The sequence below is a fragment of the Strongyloides ratti genome, assembly GCF_001040885.1.
Source record: "Strongyloides ratti genome assembly S_ratti_ED321, chromosome : 1".
NCBI classification, from domain to species: domain Eukaryota; kingdom Metazoa; phylum Nematoda; class Chromadorea; order Rhabditida; family Strongyloididae; genus Strongyloides; species Strongyloides ratti.
The window spans coordinates 3,232,717-3,251,325 of NC_037307.1; the positions used below are offsets into that span (position 1 = coordinate 3,232,717).

At 21.0% G+C, this 18,609-nt stretch overlaps 6 protein-coding genes across 6 annotated transcripts; 2 read left to right on the forward strand and 4 right to left on the reverse strand.

The window, feature by feature from the left end:
- Positions 1-1,339: 1,339 nt before the first annotated feature.
- SRAE_1000104000 (RE39068p) lies at positions 1,340-3,055 on the forward strand (the record flags this gene model as incomplete). The annotated part of the gene is made up of 5 exons (XM_024647946.1): positions 1,340-1,405; positions 1,459-1,584; positions 2,033-2,158; positions 2,486-2,845; positions 2,900-3,055. 5 exons carry the CDS (start codon positions 1,340-1,342, stop codon positions 3,053-3,055), a joined length of 834 nt encoding a protein of 277 aa, XP_024501973.1.
- Positions 3,056-3,296: 241 nt separating this feature from the next.
- Positions 3,297-4,273, reverse strand: SRAE_1000104100 (Origin recognition complex, subunit 2 family-containing protein; the record flags this gene model as incomplete). Its single annotated transcript, XM_024647947.1, has 2 exons — positions 3,297-4,115; positions 4,154-4,273. 2 exons carry the CDS (start codon positions 4,271-4,273, stop codon positions 3,297-3,299), a joined length of 939 nt encoding a protein of 312 aa, XP_024501974.1.
- A 408-nt stretch (positions 4,274-4,681) lies between these two features.
- Positions 4,682-5,924, reverse strand: SRAE_1000104200 (Glutamine synthetase/guanido kinase, catalytic domain and ATP:guanido phosphotransferase, N-terminal domain and ATP:guanido phosphotransferase, catalytic domain-containing protein; the record flags this gene model as incomplete). The annotated part of the gene is made up of 2 exons (XM_024647948.1): positions 4,682-5,794; positions 5,835-5,924. The coding sequence occupies 2 exons, from the start codon at positions 5,922-5,924 to the stop codon at positions 4,682-4,684; spliced, it is 1,203 nt and encodes a 400-aa protein (XP_024501975.1).
- A 5,431-nt stretch (positions 5,925-11,355) lies between these two features.
- SRAE_1000104300 (G protein-coupled receptor, rhodopsin-like family and GPCR, rhodopsin-like, 7TM domain-containing protein) lies at positions 11,356-12,405 on the forward strand (the record flags this gene model as incomplete). The annotated part of the gene is made up of 1 exon (XM_024647949.1): positions 11,356-12,405. The coding sequence occupies one exon, from the start codon at positions 11,356-11,358 to the stop codon at positions 12,403-12,405; it is 1,050 nt and encodes a 349-aa protein (XP_024501976.1).
- A 563-nt stretch (positions 12,406-12,968) lies between these two features.
- Positions 12,969-15,035, reverse strand: SRAE_1000104400 (Hypothetical protein; the record flags this gene model as incomplete). The annotated part of the gene is made up of 1 exon (XM_024647950.1): positions 12,969-15,035. The coding sequence occupies one exon, from the start codon at positions 15,033-15,035 to the stop codon at positions 12,969-12,971; it is 2,067 nt and encodes a 688-aa protein (XP_024501977.1).
- Positions 15,036-16,296: 1,261 nt separating this feature from the next.
- Positions 16,297-18,153, reverse strand: SRAE_1000104500 (Hypothetical protein; the record flags this gene model as incomplete). The annotated part of the gene is made up of 1 exon (XM_024647951.1): positions 16,297-18,153. The coding sequence occupies one exon, from the start codon at positions 18,151-18,153 to the stop codon at positions 16,297-16,299; it is 1,857 nt and encodes a 618-aa protein (XP_024501978.1).
- Positions 18,154-18,609: the final 456 nt, after the last annotated feature.

An 18,609-nucleotide genomic window follows, 5' to 3' on the forward strand; every position in this document is an offset into this window, starting at 1 on the left:
AAATTATATAACCAAATTTTGAATTAATAAATTTGTTTTTATTCTTAAACATTTAAAAAATTTTAGGAACTTTTTTGAAAATAATGATATTAAAGTTTTAATTTAAACTTAAAATAAAAAAATGACATTTTGTTTTGAGATAAAAATTGAATTTTGTGTCTTCAGTATACTTTATGTACATATGAAGCAAGAAGATAGTTTTCATTATATTTCGTGAGAAGAAATTCAAAATAAACCACAACACAATTGTCAATTGCTTTATTATATTTTTGTTAAAATATATCTAACTTATACATAAGTTGTAATGTAATAAAATGTTATTAAGTTAACTTATTAATTAATTCTTTTTTTATTATAAATATTGATAAACAAATTAAAATTTTATTATTATAATTTGATCAACTCACTAAATATTAAATTATGTTTTAAACGACTGCCAAAGTTACTAATAAAATTAAAGTATACAATTTATATTTAATTATAAAAAAAAACGACTTATCTATGAATTAAATTTATTTTTAAAAATAAACTTATAAAATATAACTTTTTTTTTTTATAAAAAATGAAATTATTAATGAGGAAAAGTTAATGATTTTTTATTCAAATAATTCTACATCATTTTACAGTAATAAAAAAAAAAATTGAAAACAAGTACTTGAAATATTCTTCAAACTTTCAACTTGGTCAAACCAATTCATTAATTAAATTATCTTTTCATAACAACAATGATACTACCAAATGACATGTGGGAGGATACATATATAATATTCGTTTACATACAATCACATATATATTTTAAATTTTCTTCTATATATCTCCAAATTATTTATAACAAACCCAACAACTAAAACTTTATCATCTAACTTATCATATCATTAACTCTTATATACATTTAACATTAAACAACATCACAAACATCTATCTATATTTTTGCCTTATTTTCGTTGATACAAATAAAAATGTCATAGATATTTTGTCAAAATAATAAGAAACAAAACTTTACTTAATTTTCAGGAAAAACCAAAAATAAATTATGAGTTGACAATTTTTATTTAATACATTTTATTTTTTATCACTCACTTCAATTTGATATTATATATAAAAATTCAGATGATTTATAGATAATACATCTTAAAAAAATGTCATTACTCATTTTTATTTGTATGTTTATCCTATCTTATTAATAGTTTTAATACTATCAATTATAAAAATAAACTTTTTTTTACTAAATAATTATTTTATACTAATATTTATATATCATTATCAATTTTTATAGTTTTTATATATAAGAAAATACTCTTATTTCATTGAATACAATTCTAAAATTTAAATTAATATTATGGGTTTATCCTGTGGAGCAAGAGCATTAAAATTTTCTTTATTCATTTTTAATCTTGCTTTTCTAGTAAGTTTTATAATAATTTTGAAATAAAAAAAAAAATTTTGATTTTATTTTAGTTTTGTGGTATTGTATGTGTTTGTTTAGGAATATGGTTAATTCTTGATAAATATGCTGTTGATAATCTTGCTGCAGCAACAGCCAAAATGAAAGGTTATGAAAAAGACGATGGATTAAGAGATTTGGTAAGAAAACAAAATATCAATTATTTAAAATTTATTACTTGTCTGAAGGTGATACTAATAAGACATTATAAATCATAATTAGTCTATTTAATCTGTTTCTTGTTAAGTTTAAAGTTCTAAATGTCTTAATATATATTATAATATTTCATTATGTTTAAAATAATTTAATCAACTATCAATTTTAAGTTTAAAGTGTTAAATTTACTTAAACTTTGTCTTTACAATTTCCTAGAAAAATTAATCATTTTATATTTATATGTTTATTAACAATTTTAAATTAAATTATTGCCAAAATATTTGATAATAAATTGAGACAATGAAGCATATATGACAAAAATAATACTTCCTATTATTATTTGTTTGTTTTTTTAAAAAATCAAAAAATAAGGAAAATTAAAAGGGATTTTCTAAGAAATATTAAAGGAAAAAATAATAAAAGTATTTTTAGGCTACCAAACCAACAGCTGTCCGTCAAATCGGATATTTATTATTATTTGGAGGCATTGTTGTCATTGTCGTAGCATTCCTTGGTTGTTGTGGAGCCTTCAAAGAATGGAGACCTTTATTGTGTTGTGTAAGTTTTAAGAGTAAATAAAAAACATAAATCGTAAAAATACATTCTTAATTACATAAATATTTTATGACATTATTAAATATTGTGTACTATAATACACGATATACATATTCTATTTTATTGAGACTTTAAAATAAGATATCATATAAGAAGTAAAATATTTAATGTCAATGAAATAATCATAAAACTATTCTCATAATAAGTCTTTTCCCAATTTATAATTCAATTTAATCATTTCTTTCTTTCAAATAGAGAACAATAAAAAGTTATTTATGGAAATGATATCCTTACCAATAAAAATAAACAACTAATGATAATTATTTTTAGTATGCAACATGTCTGATGATAATATTGGCAACAGAAATAGCAGCTGCTATATATGCTGCAATGCATTCACATATGTTTTCTAAAGATTTTAGACAAATTCTTCATGCATCTTTAAAAATGTATAATGGTACTGAGATTAATGATAGTTATGAAGATGATACAGTTCTTGTTAAACATGCATGGGATAAAATTATGATAGAAAAACAATGTTGTGCTGTTGATTCTAAAATTGGAGAATTTAGAGACAGTGGTTGGTATACTTTTAATAATAAAAAATATGAATTTCCACCAGCTTGTTGTCCACCTGGTAGAAATGGTAAACTTTTACCATACTGTCCTTCTATTTCACGATATGGAGATGTAAGTTATTATTAATATTGTATTGTATCGTTATTGTTTTGTAATATTATTTAGGGATGTTATGAAAAACTTAAAGAATCATTAAATGTACTTAGCCATCATTTTAAAGTTGTTGCGTGGACAGCGGTATTTATCTCCTTAATTCAAGTATTTGGTATAATTGTTGCTTTTTGCCTTTGTGATTCTATTACTGGAGATGAAACATACTAATAAAAAATACCATTATATTATTATACTTTTATAGGGGTGTTATAATGAACTCAATTTGGATTATTATCTAAGATTTTCTGTCGTCCTGGGATTTACGATATTTCATATTATCGTTATTATTGGCTGTATACTTCAAGCAGTAAAATTTTCATCTAAAATAAATGAAGATCTTTTGTATTTATATTAACAAACACAAATATTTGTACAATTTTTATTTTTAAAATAAATTACAATTATTTTATCATTCATCATCATCTTCATCTTCTAATTCAATTCCTTCTGATTCCATAAAATCATTCAATACTGTTCTTTTGATTCGTAAACTATATTTTATCTTCCCCGAAAGATCATGACATTTTTCAATAAATTTGTGGTCAAGAAATTCAGTTATCATTTCTTGCATTTGTGAAACACTATTTACCCAAAATCTGTCTTTTGCAGACAAAAATACATCATCAGAAAAGATACTTTTAAAGTTATTTTTGATGAATTGTTGCATCATTAAAACAAATAACTTTTTAGTATTAGACGTAAGACTGTCATAAACAACTTTTATAGATTCAACTTTGTGAGTTACTTCATCATCGTCATCCAAATCCATGGCATCATCTTTGTTGTTATAATTTACAGATAAATTAAATGTCGAAAATTTTAAAAAATAACATCTCAAGTCTTCACGTGCACTGGAACCAGGAGGAGGGAATAATGGATAAGTACAGGTGGCAATAAAAAAAACCTTTTTTTTACTACATATTATTTTCAAACAGTCATGAAAAGCTGTATCATATATTAATTCATCATTGTCACAATTATTTATCAAAAGTGCTAAACTAAACGTTTTTGGTCTTTTATCTATTTCGTCTTTTATCATGTTAGCATATTGAAGAAAGTCATTTTTTGAAAAAATAATATTTAGTTTACATTCTTCATTTATTGCATCAAGAAACATTCTTGTACGGAAACGTATTGAATTTGCCTCAAAAAAAATGGTTTTTATTTTAGATAGATAATTGTCTCTTAAATTTTCTAAAATTTCACTTTTATCACCAATTCCATAAATCTAAAAATAAATGAGTTGACATTAAGAGTAATACTTACAACAATATTCCTAAAAATAGATGGTCCTGTGTTAAGAATAACACTTATTTCTTTATATGGAAAATTTGTATTATAGAATAATTTCTCATTTACTTCACGATACTGCAACTCTGGAGCCATACTTGTAAATATTAAGTATTCTTTATATAATTATTTTGCCTCCATAAACATGAACGTTGTACAAACAGTTGATCGTGTTAAGAAAAATAAAAAAATATAATTTTAATCCTTCCATAGAAATAAACATGTTTTAATCTTTTAAAAGTTTTTTTTTTATCAACATTAAAAAACAATTTTATTTCCTTCTTAAATTATTTTCCAACAAACGTAATGTGGTAAAAAGTAATATAATAATAACTTTTTTTTCTTCTTTTAAATAAATATAGCGCAGAAAAATGTTTACATAAAAAATGGTAATTTTTTTACAAGAATCACTAGTGAGAAAAAGAGGTAGGAAAAAAGGAATATAAAACTTTTATTTGTCCTAATAAACATAGTCATTTTTTAAATTTACTAATATTAACAAAATTATTTAGCTTGTTCTTCCATTCTAATAAGTTCCTTAACACCATCATACATCTGTTTAACAGCTTCATACTCCGTCAAACCAAGTCTAGCTTTATTTGAAATATCATAAATACCACCTTCTGATTCAGAGTGTTCTCCATGAATACCACGAACTTGTAAATTAAGTTTCTCACAAATTTCCTTGAAATCTTTACGTGCAGAAACTTTTGGTAGTTTGATATGGACAGAAGCACGAACTGAACTTCCAAGATTGGTACAACAATGTGTTAACCATCCTAAACGTGGATCACGAGAAAACTTAAGTTTTTGTTCCATACTTCTAATACCACGATTTAATCTTTCCAAGACAGCACCAACATCAGAACCATTTTGCATTGATATTATTCTCATATGGTCTTCTTCATTAACCCAGATAAGGAAAGTCTTATCATTATTGTGATAAATACCACGGCCTAAAGGCCAATATTGGCAGGAATTAGCGTGTTGGAGGTGCCTATCACCTTCCTTAAATAAGAAGTGATCAGCAATAAGTTGTTTTTGATCAGCAGGTGTCATACCAACTAAACCGTAATATTTTCCTTTTAAATCTCCCTCTTTGAATGTTTCTAATGCATTCTTAACTTTTTGTTCCATAACTAAATAGTCATCCCCGGTTAAAAGAGGATTAAATGGATATCCTTCCAAACTACGACCACAACGTATTCTTGTTGACTTAATATATTTTCCTTTTGGATCAAGAGGTGGGAAATCAGAAGTTTTACCTTCACCCAAGTCAACTGGAGGTTGTGTATCATTTGGCCCAAATCCATGGTACTCTTCAATCACTGGGTCAAATAAATCTTTGAAAGTATTATATGACTCAACATCTGGTGCATAAATACCTACTCCAGCATCAAGATTAAAAACTCCCGATCTAATAACATCATAAAGAGATGCACCAAGTTTTGTCTTACGGTATTTTAATTTATCAAGAACATCTTTTGTAAGATGTTTCTTTAAAAGAGAATTACATTTATCAGATTCTTGAAGTTTTTTGTAAGCTTCTTCAATTTTTTTTACTGTAAACGCATCATTCTCATTTATTTGCATATTTGCCATGTATAATTCACGATTCTAAAAAGACAATATTTTGATAACATACATTTTAACTTACATAAGGATAGGCTACAAAATAAGCACCTGCCCCAGTTGCTAATGCAGCCAAACCACCAAAGACAGTTCTCCCATTTATTAAAGACGACATTCCTACAATATTAAAAATAAAGAAAATATAAAAAAAAAACTATTAATTTATATCATGATATATTATAAGTCTATTTGAAAATTTGTTGTATACATTTAAAGCATATTACTCCAAAACAATATAAACAACATTCGTTTTAAGAAATTTGTATTATTGGACTTGAAAAAAGATTGTATAAAGTTTGACTTATTATATAAAAATATAATTTAAAATTTTTAAGTATTTTAAATGTTTATTGAAAAAATAAAAAAAATGATATATTTGAGGGTGTGGGAAAGTTAAAAAAAAGTTTTTGTAACAAAACGGTATGCTTCAAAGTATACAGTAACTAAATGTAAGTTTAAAAATAAAAAAGAACTTAAAATGTACCAATATTAAAGTATTGTTTTTAAAAGGACATTATACTTTTTTCATTTAAAAGAAAAAGTAACCAAAAAAGAAGCATAATAAGGAATGAATTTTCTACTTTAAGAATGTTTCTGATATCTATTCCCAGAAAAAATTATTTAGAATGTAGGAAAAAAAAAAAAAAGTTGTTCATAAAGAAATATACAATTTTTTAAAAGCATTTTAAGAATATAGAAGTAATTTCTTCCTTGTTAAGAAAAAAGTAATTATCAACAATTTTTTTTTTTACATGCAAATGTATATTACATATTTCTGATTAATGTTTTTAACAGTATATTTAATTTAATTTTTTCATATGTATATCTAATTTGTTTTATCATATCATAGATTTAATTCTTTAAGGAGTATGTTTTTCATGTTTATATAGGTTACATAAAAATTTTTTTTTTTATAAAGGAAAAATTTTTAATATTATTGTCCATCAAAGATTTATAAATTTCATAAAGTCAAGTAGATTAAAGGTTAAAATAACTTTTTAAGAATACTTCTACTTGTATGCTTTTTAATAAATTTTGTTAAGCATAAAATTTTAATTATTTACTTGATACTTTTAATAGCCAAAAATAAGTCGCTTTTAACAACTATTTTGTTGATTTTCACCACTAGTTTTGGCCCTCCCACTCATAATGATTCATTAATTTTATTTTATATTCAATTATTTTTTAGTCTGTATGTACTTGAATATAAATTGTAAATTTATTTAATTTAAACTACTTTATCACATATTTTTTTTTTTGTAAATAAGTTGTGTATTTAATAAATAATATTTTGTTAAAAATTTATTTTATTCAATTTCTCAATGTAAATTATACTGTTAGCTAATATTTCTCATGATAATTTAATGATTTTTATAATAATTGAAAATATATTTTTATAGAAATTGTATATATTTTTATTATGATGGAAAATAATTTGTAATTATTTCTCATTAACTTGTTATTTTATTTTTTATTAAAACTGAATACTCATTATTAATGTTTTCTTTTTTTTTCCTTTTTTTTTACCAGAAATTAAATAAATTAGATTTATATTCAAAAATGGATCAAAATAATTATTTTTATTAATAAAATGTGGTTAATTTTTAAATAACTTATGTTTGAAATTTATCCCAAGTAATATTTACTACATATTTTTATTTTTTTATGAAAATAATTTTAACCTTTTAAGTGATAAAAAAATTAATCACATTTGAAGTTTATTCTCAAAAAAATAGTTTTTATTTAGTTATAGGTTTTTTTTCTATAAATTTACTATTTATTTATAGTATTTTTTTTTATTTGTTTCATATACATTTTAAAATTGTGAATATTCAATAAAAAAAAGAGAATATATACTGTAAAAAGCAACTATTATAATTTTACATAACATTAAAAGTTTTAAAATTTATTTATTATAATATCAACATTTTTATAAATTCAATTCATTTTTTTGAACCACAAAGTTGATTGTATCTGCCTCTTTTTTAATAATGTTTTGATAAAATTATTAGACTATTTTTTTTTATAATTCTTTTTTTTTAAAGGTGTTTACCAAGATGGATTATATAATATTATATGATTTTCTTTATGTGTAAAACAATAATCCATTTAATACATAAATTTATTAAATTAAAAATCACAATCTTCAGCATCTGGTTGTGGGAAGTGAAACTTATATAATATAATAAACACAATATTATATAATATGAAGTAAAAAAAAAAAGAAGGAAATATTATAGAAAAATAATAAAAAAAATTGGGAGTATTAGCATTAGAGCTAACAATTTTTTAAACTCATTAAAATCCCCTTTCTTTATCAGTAAAAAAAAAACATTATTCCCTAGTGTAAAATTTTAATTATAATACGGCAATATCATTTTTTCTTCCTTCCCATAAACACAATTTGAAAATTAAATATTTATAATAAAACCCAAATTTCAATAAAATATGTTTCTATAATAACGAAGAAACTTTTTATATAAGCTAGAGAGATTAAAATACATCATATATTTTAGCTATTTACTACCAAATTTTTATAAATATTTTAACAAGATATTTTGAGATGTCTTCATTAATCAAAAATAGACCTTAAACTTTGTAAATATTCCTTTGGGGTTTTATATTTTTATTCAATTGAACCTCAATAACTCTTGATATTACTTATAGCCCTTGTAGAAAGAAATATTATTGATATCAAATTATCATATAATTATTAAACACTTAATATTTCACTCAAAATATTGACCTTTTTTTTAATAATTTTTTTTAAATATGAATTTTAAATGCCATAAAGAATCTAATTAATATTTTATATATTAAAAATTATAAAAACAATTTTTAGATAATAGAAAACAATTTAGTTGTTATGTTAACCACCTATCCTCATTAATCTAACATAACTTAAAAATTAATAATATTTAAAAAAAAAAATACTTTTAAATTTTACCTCAACCATTAATATAATTTATTTCATATAATTAAAAATGAATTACTATTTAATTATATTAATTTATCAATTTATTTTTATTTTCTTTCACCAGCCACAAATGACCATTTGCCTTAACTGGTAAATATAAATTGTAGTAAAAATGATAAAAATTAAGCTGTGAGTAATAAAAGTGTTTAATTTAATTTTCACAACCATCATCTTTTAATACTATTAAAGTATTGAATCTTTTTAAAAAAATAATCAACAAATATTTTTTTTTTACTAAAATATCTATCAATTTTAAAGGCATTTCTAAATATATATATATATATTTATTGTTATTTTACTACTCATATATATTTTTTTTAAACTACTTGATAAATCATTTAAAAAAAAGCAACATCTTGATAAATAACCATATTTAAAAATAAAAAAATAAAAATACTAATTTATATTTGTATGTATATTTATACATATATATATACATTAGTATTATACAATTTCTTTTAATTATTAAAAGCAGCTGATATGGTAAAATATTATTTCTATTTGGGTTCATAAATTACAATAATTTTACCCTACTTATATTTATTATATATATTATATATATATATATTAAGTATAAGCTTGAATTTCATTCTTCAAATTGAATCATATATAAATTAAATTTTCCATCTCACTTCACCAACCATATTATTTTTATTTATATTAGTAGGAGAGGAAAGAAAAAAAAATATTCACCTTACCTTAATAAAAATTTTTTGTCACTAATAAAATATACCTACTTAAGAAATGTATATATTTTTATCAAAAAAAAAAAAAAAAAAATTGAGAATATTGTTTGTAGTTACACTATTTTTATTAACATATCAAAAGCTCTCGATATCATATTGTCATAGATTGGTAGTGATATTGAGTTTTCAAGTTATTTAACATTCCCATGGAGTGTGAAAATAAATGTAGATCTTATCAAAACAAATTTTTCATATCTTTTTTTTATCTTCCCTTTCTTTGTTTTATATCTATAAAAATTTTTATATTGTATATTTTGATTTTTCTTTACTTTTAAAATTACATTACTTTTATACTAATGTATATATATATATATATATATTTTTTTGTGACAGTATTATTACAAATACTTGATGCTAATATAAAATGAATAATTTAAAAAGCTAATTATTTTAAGGATGTTTATGGAATGTAATAAGATTCTTCTTCTCATTGATTTATTCAAATATTTTTTTTTCTTAAATAATAATAGTTTTAGAAGTATTAACACTATAATCTTTTTCTCCTTTTATTTACATAATTTTTTTTTTCAAATATCAATGAAAAAAAAAAACACCAGTTTTAACTAAATGTAATAATTAATGATATTAAAGTGTAATATTTTTTTGAATATACTATTTTCTTACTTTTAATTTTTTTTTTTTTATAATTTAATACATATATATTTTGTTATTGATATCTAAAAGAATTAAAATCTATTTTATTTTTTCTAATAATATCGTTTATTTATTTACATATTATCTCCTCCTTTTTATTATGTAAGTTTAAGTTATTATACTTATAAGTAAACTTTTTTTTTAACATTTTATCTAATCAAATATTCATATTTGGTTTTGACTATCTTATTATATAAATTTCTTAACTATCAAAATTTATCTTATATAATTTAAAAATATTCTAGTTTTTATTTTTAACTAGTGAAATTAATGCTTAGATCTAAAGTTTATACTTTTTAAAAGGTATTAATATCAAACAAACTTTTTCTTATTATATTAAAATGTCTTAAAGAACAAATTATATATAAAAAAGAAGATTAAATTCAATCCTTAAAAATTTTTTTATAAATTAAATTCAATTTACCACACAAAAATATGTATCATACAATTGTGGGTGGGGTACATTATAAAAAAAATAATAAACTGAGTACAAATTTTTATAAGATTATATATTTTCTATCAAAATTTATATCTATATATACTACATATTAACTTTTATAATAATGTATTAAAAAGGAGCAACTTAAGATGACTTTAAATTTTCTAAAAAAAATCTTCACAATGACTTTATGTCCTCTTGTTTTTAGCATCTTATTATAAATTTCCATTAACTGACAGCTTATTAGGAGAAGAAGGCTAAATATATATATATATATATATAAGTAAAACGTCATTTTTCCTATCTTTTATTTCTTATTAAATTTATCTAAATTTCTAAACATAAAAAATCTGGAGAAATTTTATTTGAAGTATAATTTTTAAATTCAACAAATTTATGAATATTTTTTATTTACTTTTTTTTTTATAAGCATTTCAATTTTTCCTACACATTATCTTTTGCCAATATCTTTTTATTTTATTTTATTATCATATAAAAATTATTTTCCTTATAATACATAACAAGAATGTTATTAACTTTTGTTATTTTAATTGAATTTACCATGGAATTTAGTATTATAGTTAAAAAATTTGTAAAGTTATTTACATTAATAGATTAAAAAAAATTAACCTCTTTTTTTTTTATTTATTTATTACTAATAAATTTTTTTTATTATAATATCATTTTATTTTATTCATTTAAGACTTTATGTAAAAAAATGATACAAAATATGAATAATAGTATAGAAGAAAATTATCATTATGAAAACATTTATACATCATCATCTAATTATCTTACTTTATCAATAATAAAAGCTATTATTGGGATTCTATTATGTATAACAAGTACACTTCTTATTTTTGTATATCAACGAAATCGAGAATTCAAAAAGAAGTATACAAATTTAACAATAATATTAAAAGCAATTGCAGATTTAGCTTTTAGTATTTCACTCCTCTCTGAATCATATATTTCAATTGGTTTTTTACCAAATACAAATATGATATTATCAAATCAAGATTGTTTATTTTTATTATCACCACAAATTTTATGTTTCCATTTTAAAACAATTATAATAATAGCTGTTACATTTGATCGTTATCTTGCCATTCAACATCCATACACATATAGAACGTTTGCTATTAAATGGAGAATTTCTTTGACACTCATATCATCATTAACATTTTCAGCATTCTCAACATCACTTTTCTTTTTTAATAACAACTTTTTAAATCCAATTTCTTCATGTCATTTAGGAACTATTGAAACAGACTTATTTAAATCTTATTTTATTTTTACTGGCTTATCCTGTTCAACATTAGTTATCTCCGTCTATATTTTTATGATTGCCTCAACACTCAATCCAAAAAGAATGAAAGATGTCAAAAAAGGAAATAAAAAATATCATAAGGTAGCCAAAATGTTATTTCTACTACTTTCTATATATTTATTTTTTTGGTTTTTACCATTTTTAATATTTAAAATTATTGAAAGTATAATACGTAATACTCAAAAACATATAATAATTGCTGGAACGTCATTAATTATTTTATCTAATCCTATTATATCATTAATGGAATTTGCCATTTACCTTCGTTATCATAAAGAAATACGTAAAACTCTTCATCGTGATGTTGTATGTTTCAGTTGGTTAGATGAAAATAATGGTACAGCTGCACTTGTCTTACGAACTGGTTTAGGTTTACTTGGAGCAACTATTAAACCAGATAAGGAAATGTTAGTAGATTATGGTTTTCCGGATAGTAGTAAAATTATTTAAGAATTTATTTAAAATTTATAATATTATTTTCATTATAAAGACGGGTCTTTATTATACTTTTTTATAATATTTTTTTCCATTAAAAATATTAGTTCAATTTATTATTTTAGTGTTTTTTTTTTCATTACAAGTATATTAAAGTAAATATATGATCTCAAGATATATTTTTATAATAAAAATTTCTATTAAATTGTTTTATTTATATAAATTTTTTAAAATAAATATAACTTAGCATTAATAAACACCTCTCAATGTTAATGATATCTTATTTAAGTTAAACATAAAAAGTGTACATTTAAAATTTTATAAAAATATATTCTTGAGAAAAGAATAAATACATAAATTGTATTTTAATTTAAAAATTATCCAATTAAATAAAAATATTTATTAGCTAATTTATAATATTTTGAATACAAATATTTATATGATTACATATGTTAAATTATCCTCAGAAAAAATTAATTAATTTTTGCATTTTATATTTAATGCTAAAAATTAAAAATTATAATTTTATCACAAGCTAATTGATAATAATTTTTAAAAAATTTCTTAAAGCAAGTATTTTATTTCACTTTAGAGATTGAACTAAAAGATGAATTTGAAGAGAAATTTGAATTTAACTTCGGGTTATTTTTGAAAGGTAATTTCGATGATGTAAATTTGCTAAACTTTGATCCACTTGAATCTGACATAGAAGAAGACATTGAAGTAAAAGAAAATTCTGATGTTGCCGTTTTCGACAACATATCAAGCTTTTTCTTTAATTTTTTAGCCTTTTTAGCTTTTTTCAACAAAATTATTAGAATAATAAGACAAATAAAAAATGCTGCAGCAACTACAATTGCAACTATAATTATTATATCCGGAAACATTGAATTTTTAATTTCATTTTCCAAAATAATGCCTTTTATTTTTATTGTAAAACTTGTATTACCATTTGTTTGATATTTACAATGATAACTTATATCTTCAATTTTATTTACTTTAGAAAAATAATCCTCATATTTAAATTTAACAGAATCATCATCTTCAAAAAACATTGACATTTCCTTATTTATTGAATTTCTATATTGTAATGTTTCAGAAAAAATTACATGCATATCTTTCAATTTTGCAAAATTAGAAAATTTTTTTTTACAACTTATTGTAACAGTATTAATTGATGGCCATGTAATTTTTTGAATTTCTTCTATCATTCCAATAGGAAATGTTTCAAAAGTTAATGGTTTAATATATTTGGCATCTTTGTGAAGTTTTTCACCATTTAATGAAGTTAATATACATGAATATCTACCATATCCTTCAAAATTATTTTTAAACTCTAATGTTGTAACATTCTTCTCATTGCCAAAATCATCGATAGATACCAATTTTGCAATAAAAGAATTTTTATAAAAATTTTTTAGATGCACATTTTCTTTAATATCATCAACTTCTATTTTGCAGTTATATTTCTTTCTTATATTCATCAAATTTTTGTCAATTGAAAAGATTTTAATATTAGGATTGTTTTTACTTTCAGAAAACTTAATTTTTTTATCATTTTCAGTAACAACTTTTAATGAAGCATTTAATGGTTTTACAATTTTTGCACATGAAGGTTGTATTACAGGATAGGGGTAACTTGAATTACCTATGTGAAAAAAAAAATTGAACCCATTTTTTTCAAATTTTTTTATTTTATCATTTTTTTTATCATACATATAGATTATACTATCATGATAAATACTAAAATTTTTTATATTTGCTTTATCTATAAATTTCATATTTGAAATTTTGCCATTATATAAATTATAAACAAAATGATAAAATTCATTTTCCGGTTTATCATTTTTGCATGATAATTTTTCATTTAATAAATTTAAACTTTCGATTTTTAATTCATTTATTTTTTCTTTCTTTATTTCATAACCAATCTTAAGTTTTGTTCCGTCCAAATAATGAACTTCACCACAAATAAAAACATTAGTATCAGCATGTTTTGAATATATTGGAAGCAAAATATGACGGTTAAAAAATTTCTCAAAAACAATTCCTTCTTTTTCTATTGGTATATATTGTGATGAACTAAGTTTATTAACCCAACCTTTATTTGGGCACAAAATTAAAGGAAAATTATTTGATTTTATAGTAATTGGTCCAAATAATAGTTTTCCACTATTTGTAACATATTTCATGTACACTATTTGATAAAAATCTCTAATTTTATCATTAAAAAATTTCATTCCCGTTTTTGTCTTGTGAAAAAACAGCAACCCTACTTCACAATGTGTCAAATGGCATGAAGTTTCATCTGCACCTGTAAGATGTTCATTTTCTGAACGCCAAGTTGTTATTGTTTGTTTATATTCATTTTCATTTTTATGTAAAAATCGAACTCCATGACTATTAACCTGAACAAAGCTAATATCTACCTCATGTATTGGAACATTTATTATATCAATATGCTTGAAAATGTTTATTGTTTGATTGAGAAAATTTTTTCTTTTTAATTCCACATGAAATTTTTTACTAAATCTATAATCAGTAAATTGATGTCTTATTATTCCATCATGTTTTTTACCATCCCATATTGGTTTTTCTGAAAATATTATTGAAATCAAAGATAAAAAGTAAAGATACTGCAGCATAATTTTATTTATTAATCATAACAAGTTTTATTTTGTATTTAATTAATACATTAAAATTTAAATATAACAAAATAATTTTTTGCATTTATTGTTACTTGTTTGAATATATAAAAAAAAAGTTAAATTTTAATTTTTTTCTATATACAAGAAATGTAAATTTGAATTTTTCAAGAATAACCTTTATCATAAAAAAATATTTTTTGAAATCATCATTTATCAAAAAAATATTATTATTTTATTTTTTTTATCATACAATATGCAGTGTCTAGTTTGAGATAGTATTTTTTTAACGCCTACCATATACGATATTGGAAAAATGTTCACATTAATTTGATAAAAAATGATTTTGCTTAATTTATAAATTAAGTACATACTCCATTTGTTTAATTTTTTAAAAGAACACTTTTTAATTTTTATTAATGAAAATTGTTTTTTATTTTAGACAAAAATTTTTTAACTTTAGTGATTAGTTAAATAAATATACCCAAATAATTTATTAAATTTTTATTCAAAAATTTATTTTGCAATAAAAAAATATAAAAGTATCAAATGTCAAAATATGTAATAAATATTTTATTTAACTAACTATTAGTTTAATTAAATATATTAAAACTTTAAATTACAAACTTTTTTCACGTCATCAAATTAAATATTTAATAAAATTAAAGTGTAATATGTAAATAGTTTTCATAAAAATATTATCAAAAAACATTGTTAAATTTTTTTTTCTATTTATTTTAATCTTTATCAATTTTAATTTTGTCATTTAGCATTTAAAAATTTAAATAAATAAAAAAAGTTAATCCGGTTATGTGTACTATTTAATTAAATATATTATATATGTGCAATTAAATCATTTTTTGAGCAAAATTATTATTATAATCTCGGTGGGGATCCATGGGAAAATTTGTTAGAGATTCTAAAAAAAAGATTCTTTAGAAATACGTTAAGTGATATAATATAATTATTTTTTTATTAACAGTATTAAAATATACATATTTAAAAACGAGATTGAGTGAGAGAAAAATTTCTCTCTTTTACATGGTCTAGTGCATCAGATATTTCTGTCCGATGACAATAATATTTATTAGCTAATTTATAATATTTTAAATACAAATATTTATATAATTATATTTGTTAAATATTTTTTAATAAATATTAATTAATTTGTGCATTTTATATTTTATGTTAAAGAAAAAATTATAATTTTATTACAAGTTAATTAATAATAGTTTTTAAAAAGTTTCTTAAAGCAAGTATTTTATTTCCCTTTAGAGATTGAACTTAAGGATGAATTTGAAGAAATATTTGAATTTAACTTTGAGATATTTTTTAAAGGTAATTTTGATGGTGTAAATTTGCTATTACTTAATCCGCTTAAGTCTGACATAGAAGAAGACATTGAAGTTGAAGAAAATTCTGATTTTGACATTTCCGAATTTAAGCCAAGCTTTTTTCTTAATTGTTTTGCTTTTTTAGCTTTTTTTAACAAAATTATTCCAACAATAATACCAATAAAAATTGCTGTTACAACTACAATAAATACTACAATTAATATTGTTTGATACATTGAATTTTTAATTTCATTTTCCAAAATAATGCCTTTTGTTTTAATTGTAAAACTTATATTACCATTTGTTTGATATTTACAATGATAAATTATATCTTCAATTTTATTTACTTTATAAAAATAATCTCCATGTTTAAATTTAACAAAATCATCATCATCAAAAAACATTGACATTTCCTCATTTATTGAATTCCTATATTGTGATGTTTCAGAAAAAATTACATGCATATCTTGCAATTTTGCAAAATTTGAAATTTTTTTTTTACAACTTATTGTAACAGTATTAATTGATGGCCATGTAATTTTTTGAATTTCTTCCATCATTCCAATAGGAAATGTTTCAAATGTTAGAGGTTTAATATATTCGGCATCTTTGTGAAGTTTTTCACCATTTAAAGAAGTTAATATACATGAATATCTACCATAACCTTCAAAATTATTTTTGAACTCTAATGTTGTAACATTCTTCTCATTGTCAAAATCATCGATAGATACCAATTTTGCAATAAAAGTATTTTTATAAAAATTTTTTAGATGTATATTTTCTTTGATATTATCAACTTCGATTCTGCAGTCATATTCCTTTCTTATATTCATCAAACTTTTGTCAATTGAAAATATTTTAATATTAGGATTGTTTTTACTTTCAGAAAATTTAATTTCTTCATCATCTGTAGTAAAAACTTTTAATGAAGCATTTAATGGTTTTACAAATTTTGCACATGAAGGTTTTGCTCTCGGGTAGTAGTATTCTGAATGACCTATTTCCAAAAAAAAACTATACGCATGTTCTTCTAATTCTTTTATTTTATAATTTTTTTTATCATACAAATAGATTATACTATCATAATATATATTAGAATTTTGAATATTTGCCTTATCTATAAATTTCATTTTTGAAACTTTGCTATTATATGAATTATAACTAAAATGATAAAAATCATTTTCTGGTCTATCATTTTTACATGATAATTTTTCATTTAATAAATTTATACTTTCAACTTTTAATTCATTTATTTTTTTGTTTTTTATTTCATAACCAATCTTAAGTTTTGTTCCGTCTAAATAACGAACTTCACCACAAATAAAAACATTAGTATCAGCATGTTTTGAATATATTGGAACAAAAATATGACGATTTAATAGTTTCTCAAAAATTATTCCTTCTTTTTCTATTGGTATATATTGTGATGAACTAAATTTGTTAACCCAACCTTTATTTGGGCACAAAATTAAAGGAAAATTATTTGATTCTATAGTAATTTGCGAGAATAATAGTTTTCCACTATTTGTAACATATTTCATGTACACAATTTGATAAAAATCTGTAATTTTATCATTAAAAAATTTCATTCCCGTTTTTGTCTTGTGATAAAACAGCAACCCTATTTCACAATGTGACAAATGACATGAAATTTCTTTTGAATCTGTAAGATATTCATTTTCTGAACGACCAGTTGTTATTGTTTGTTTATATTCATTCTCATTTTTATGAAAAAATCGAACTCCATGACTATTAACCTGAGCAAAAGCTAATATCCACTTCATGTATTGGAACATTTATTATATCGATATGCTTGAAAATGTTTATTGTTTGATTAAGGAAATTTTTTCTTTTTAATTCTACATCAAATTTTTTATCTTTTTTATAATTAGTTAATTCATGTCTTATTTTTCCATCATGTTTTTTACCATCCCATATTGGTTTTTCTGAAAATATTATTGAAATCAAAGATAAAAAATAAAGTAACTGTAACATAATTTTATTTATTAATCATAACAATTTTTATTTTGTATTTAATTAATACATTGAAATTTAAATATAGTAAATAATTTTTGTGAATTTATTATAATTATTTGAATAAATAAAAAACAACAGTTAAATTTTTATTTTATTTTCTATATTCAAAAAATTTAAATTTAAACTTTTCAAGGATAACTTTTATCACAAACATATAATTTTATGGAATCATTATCACATAATGAATATATCTTTTTATCATT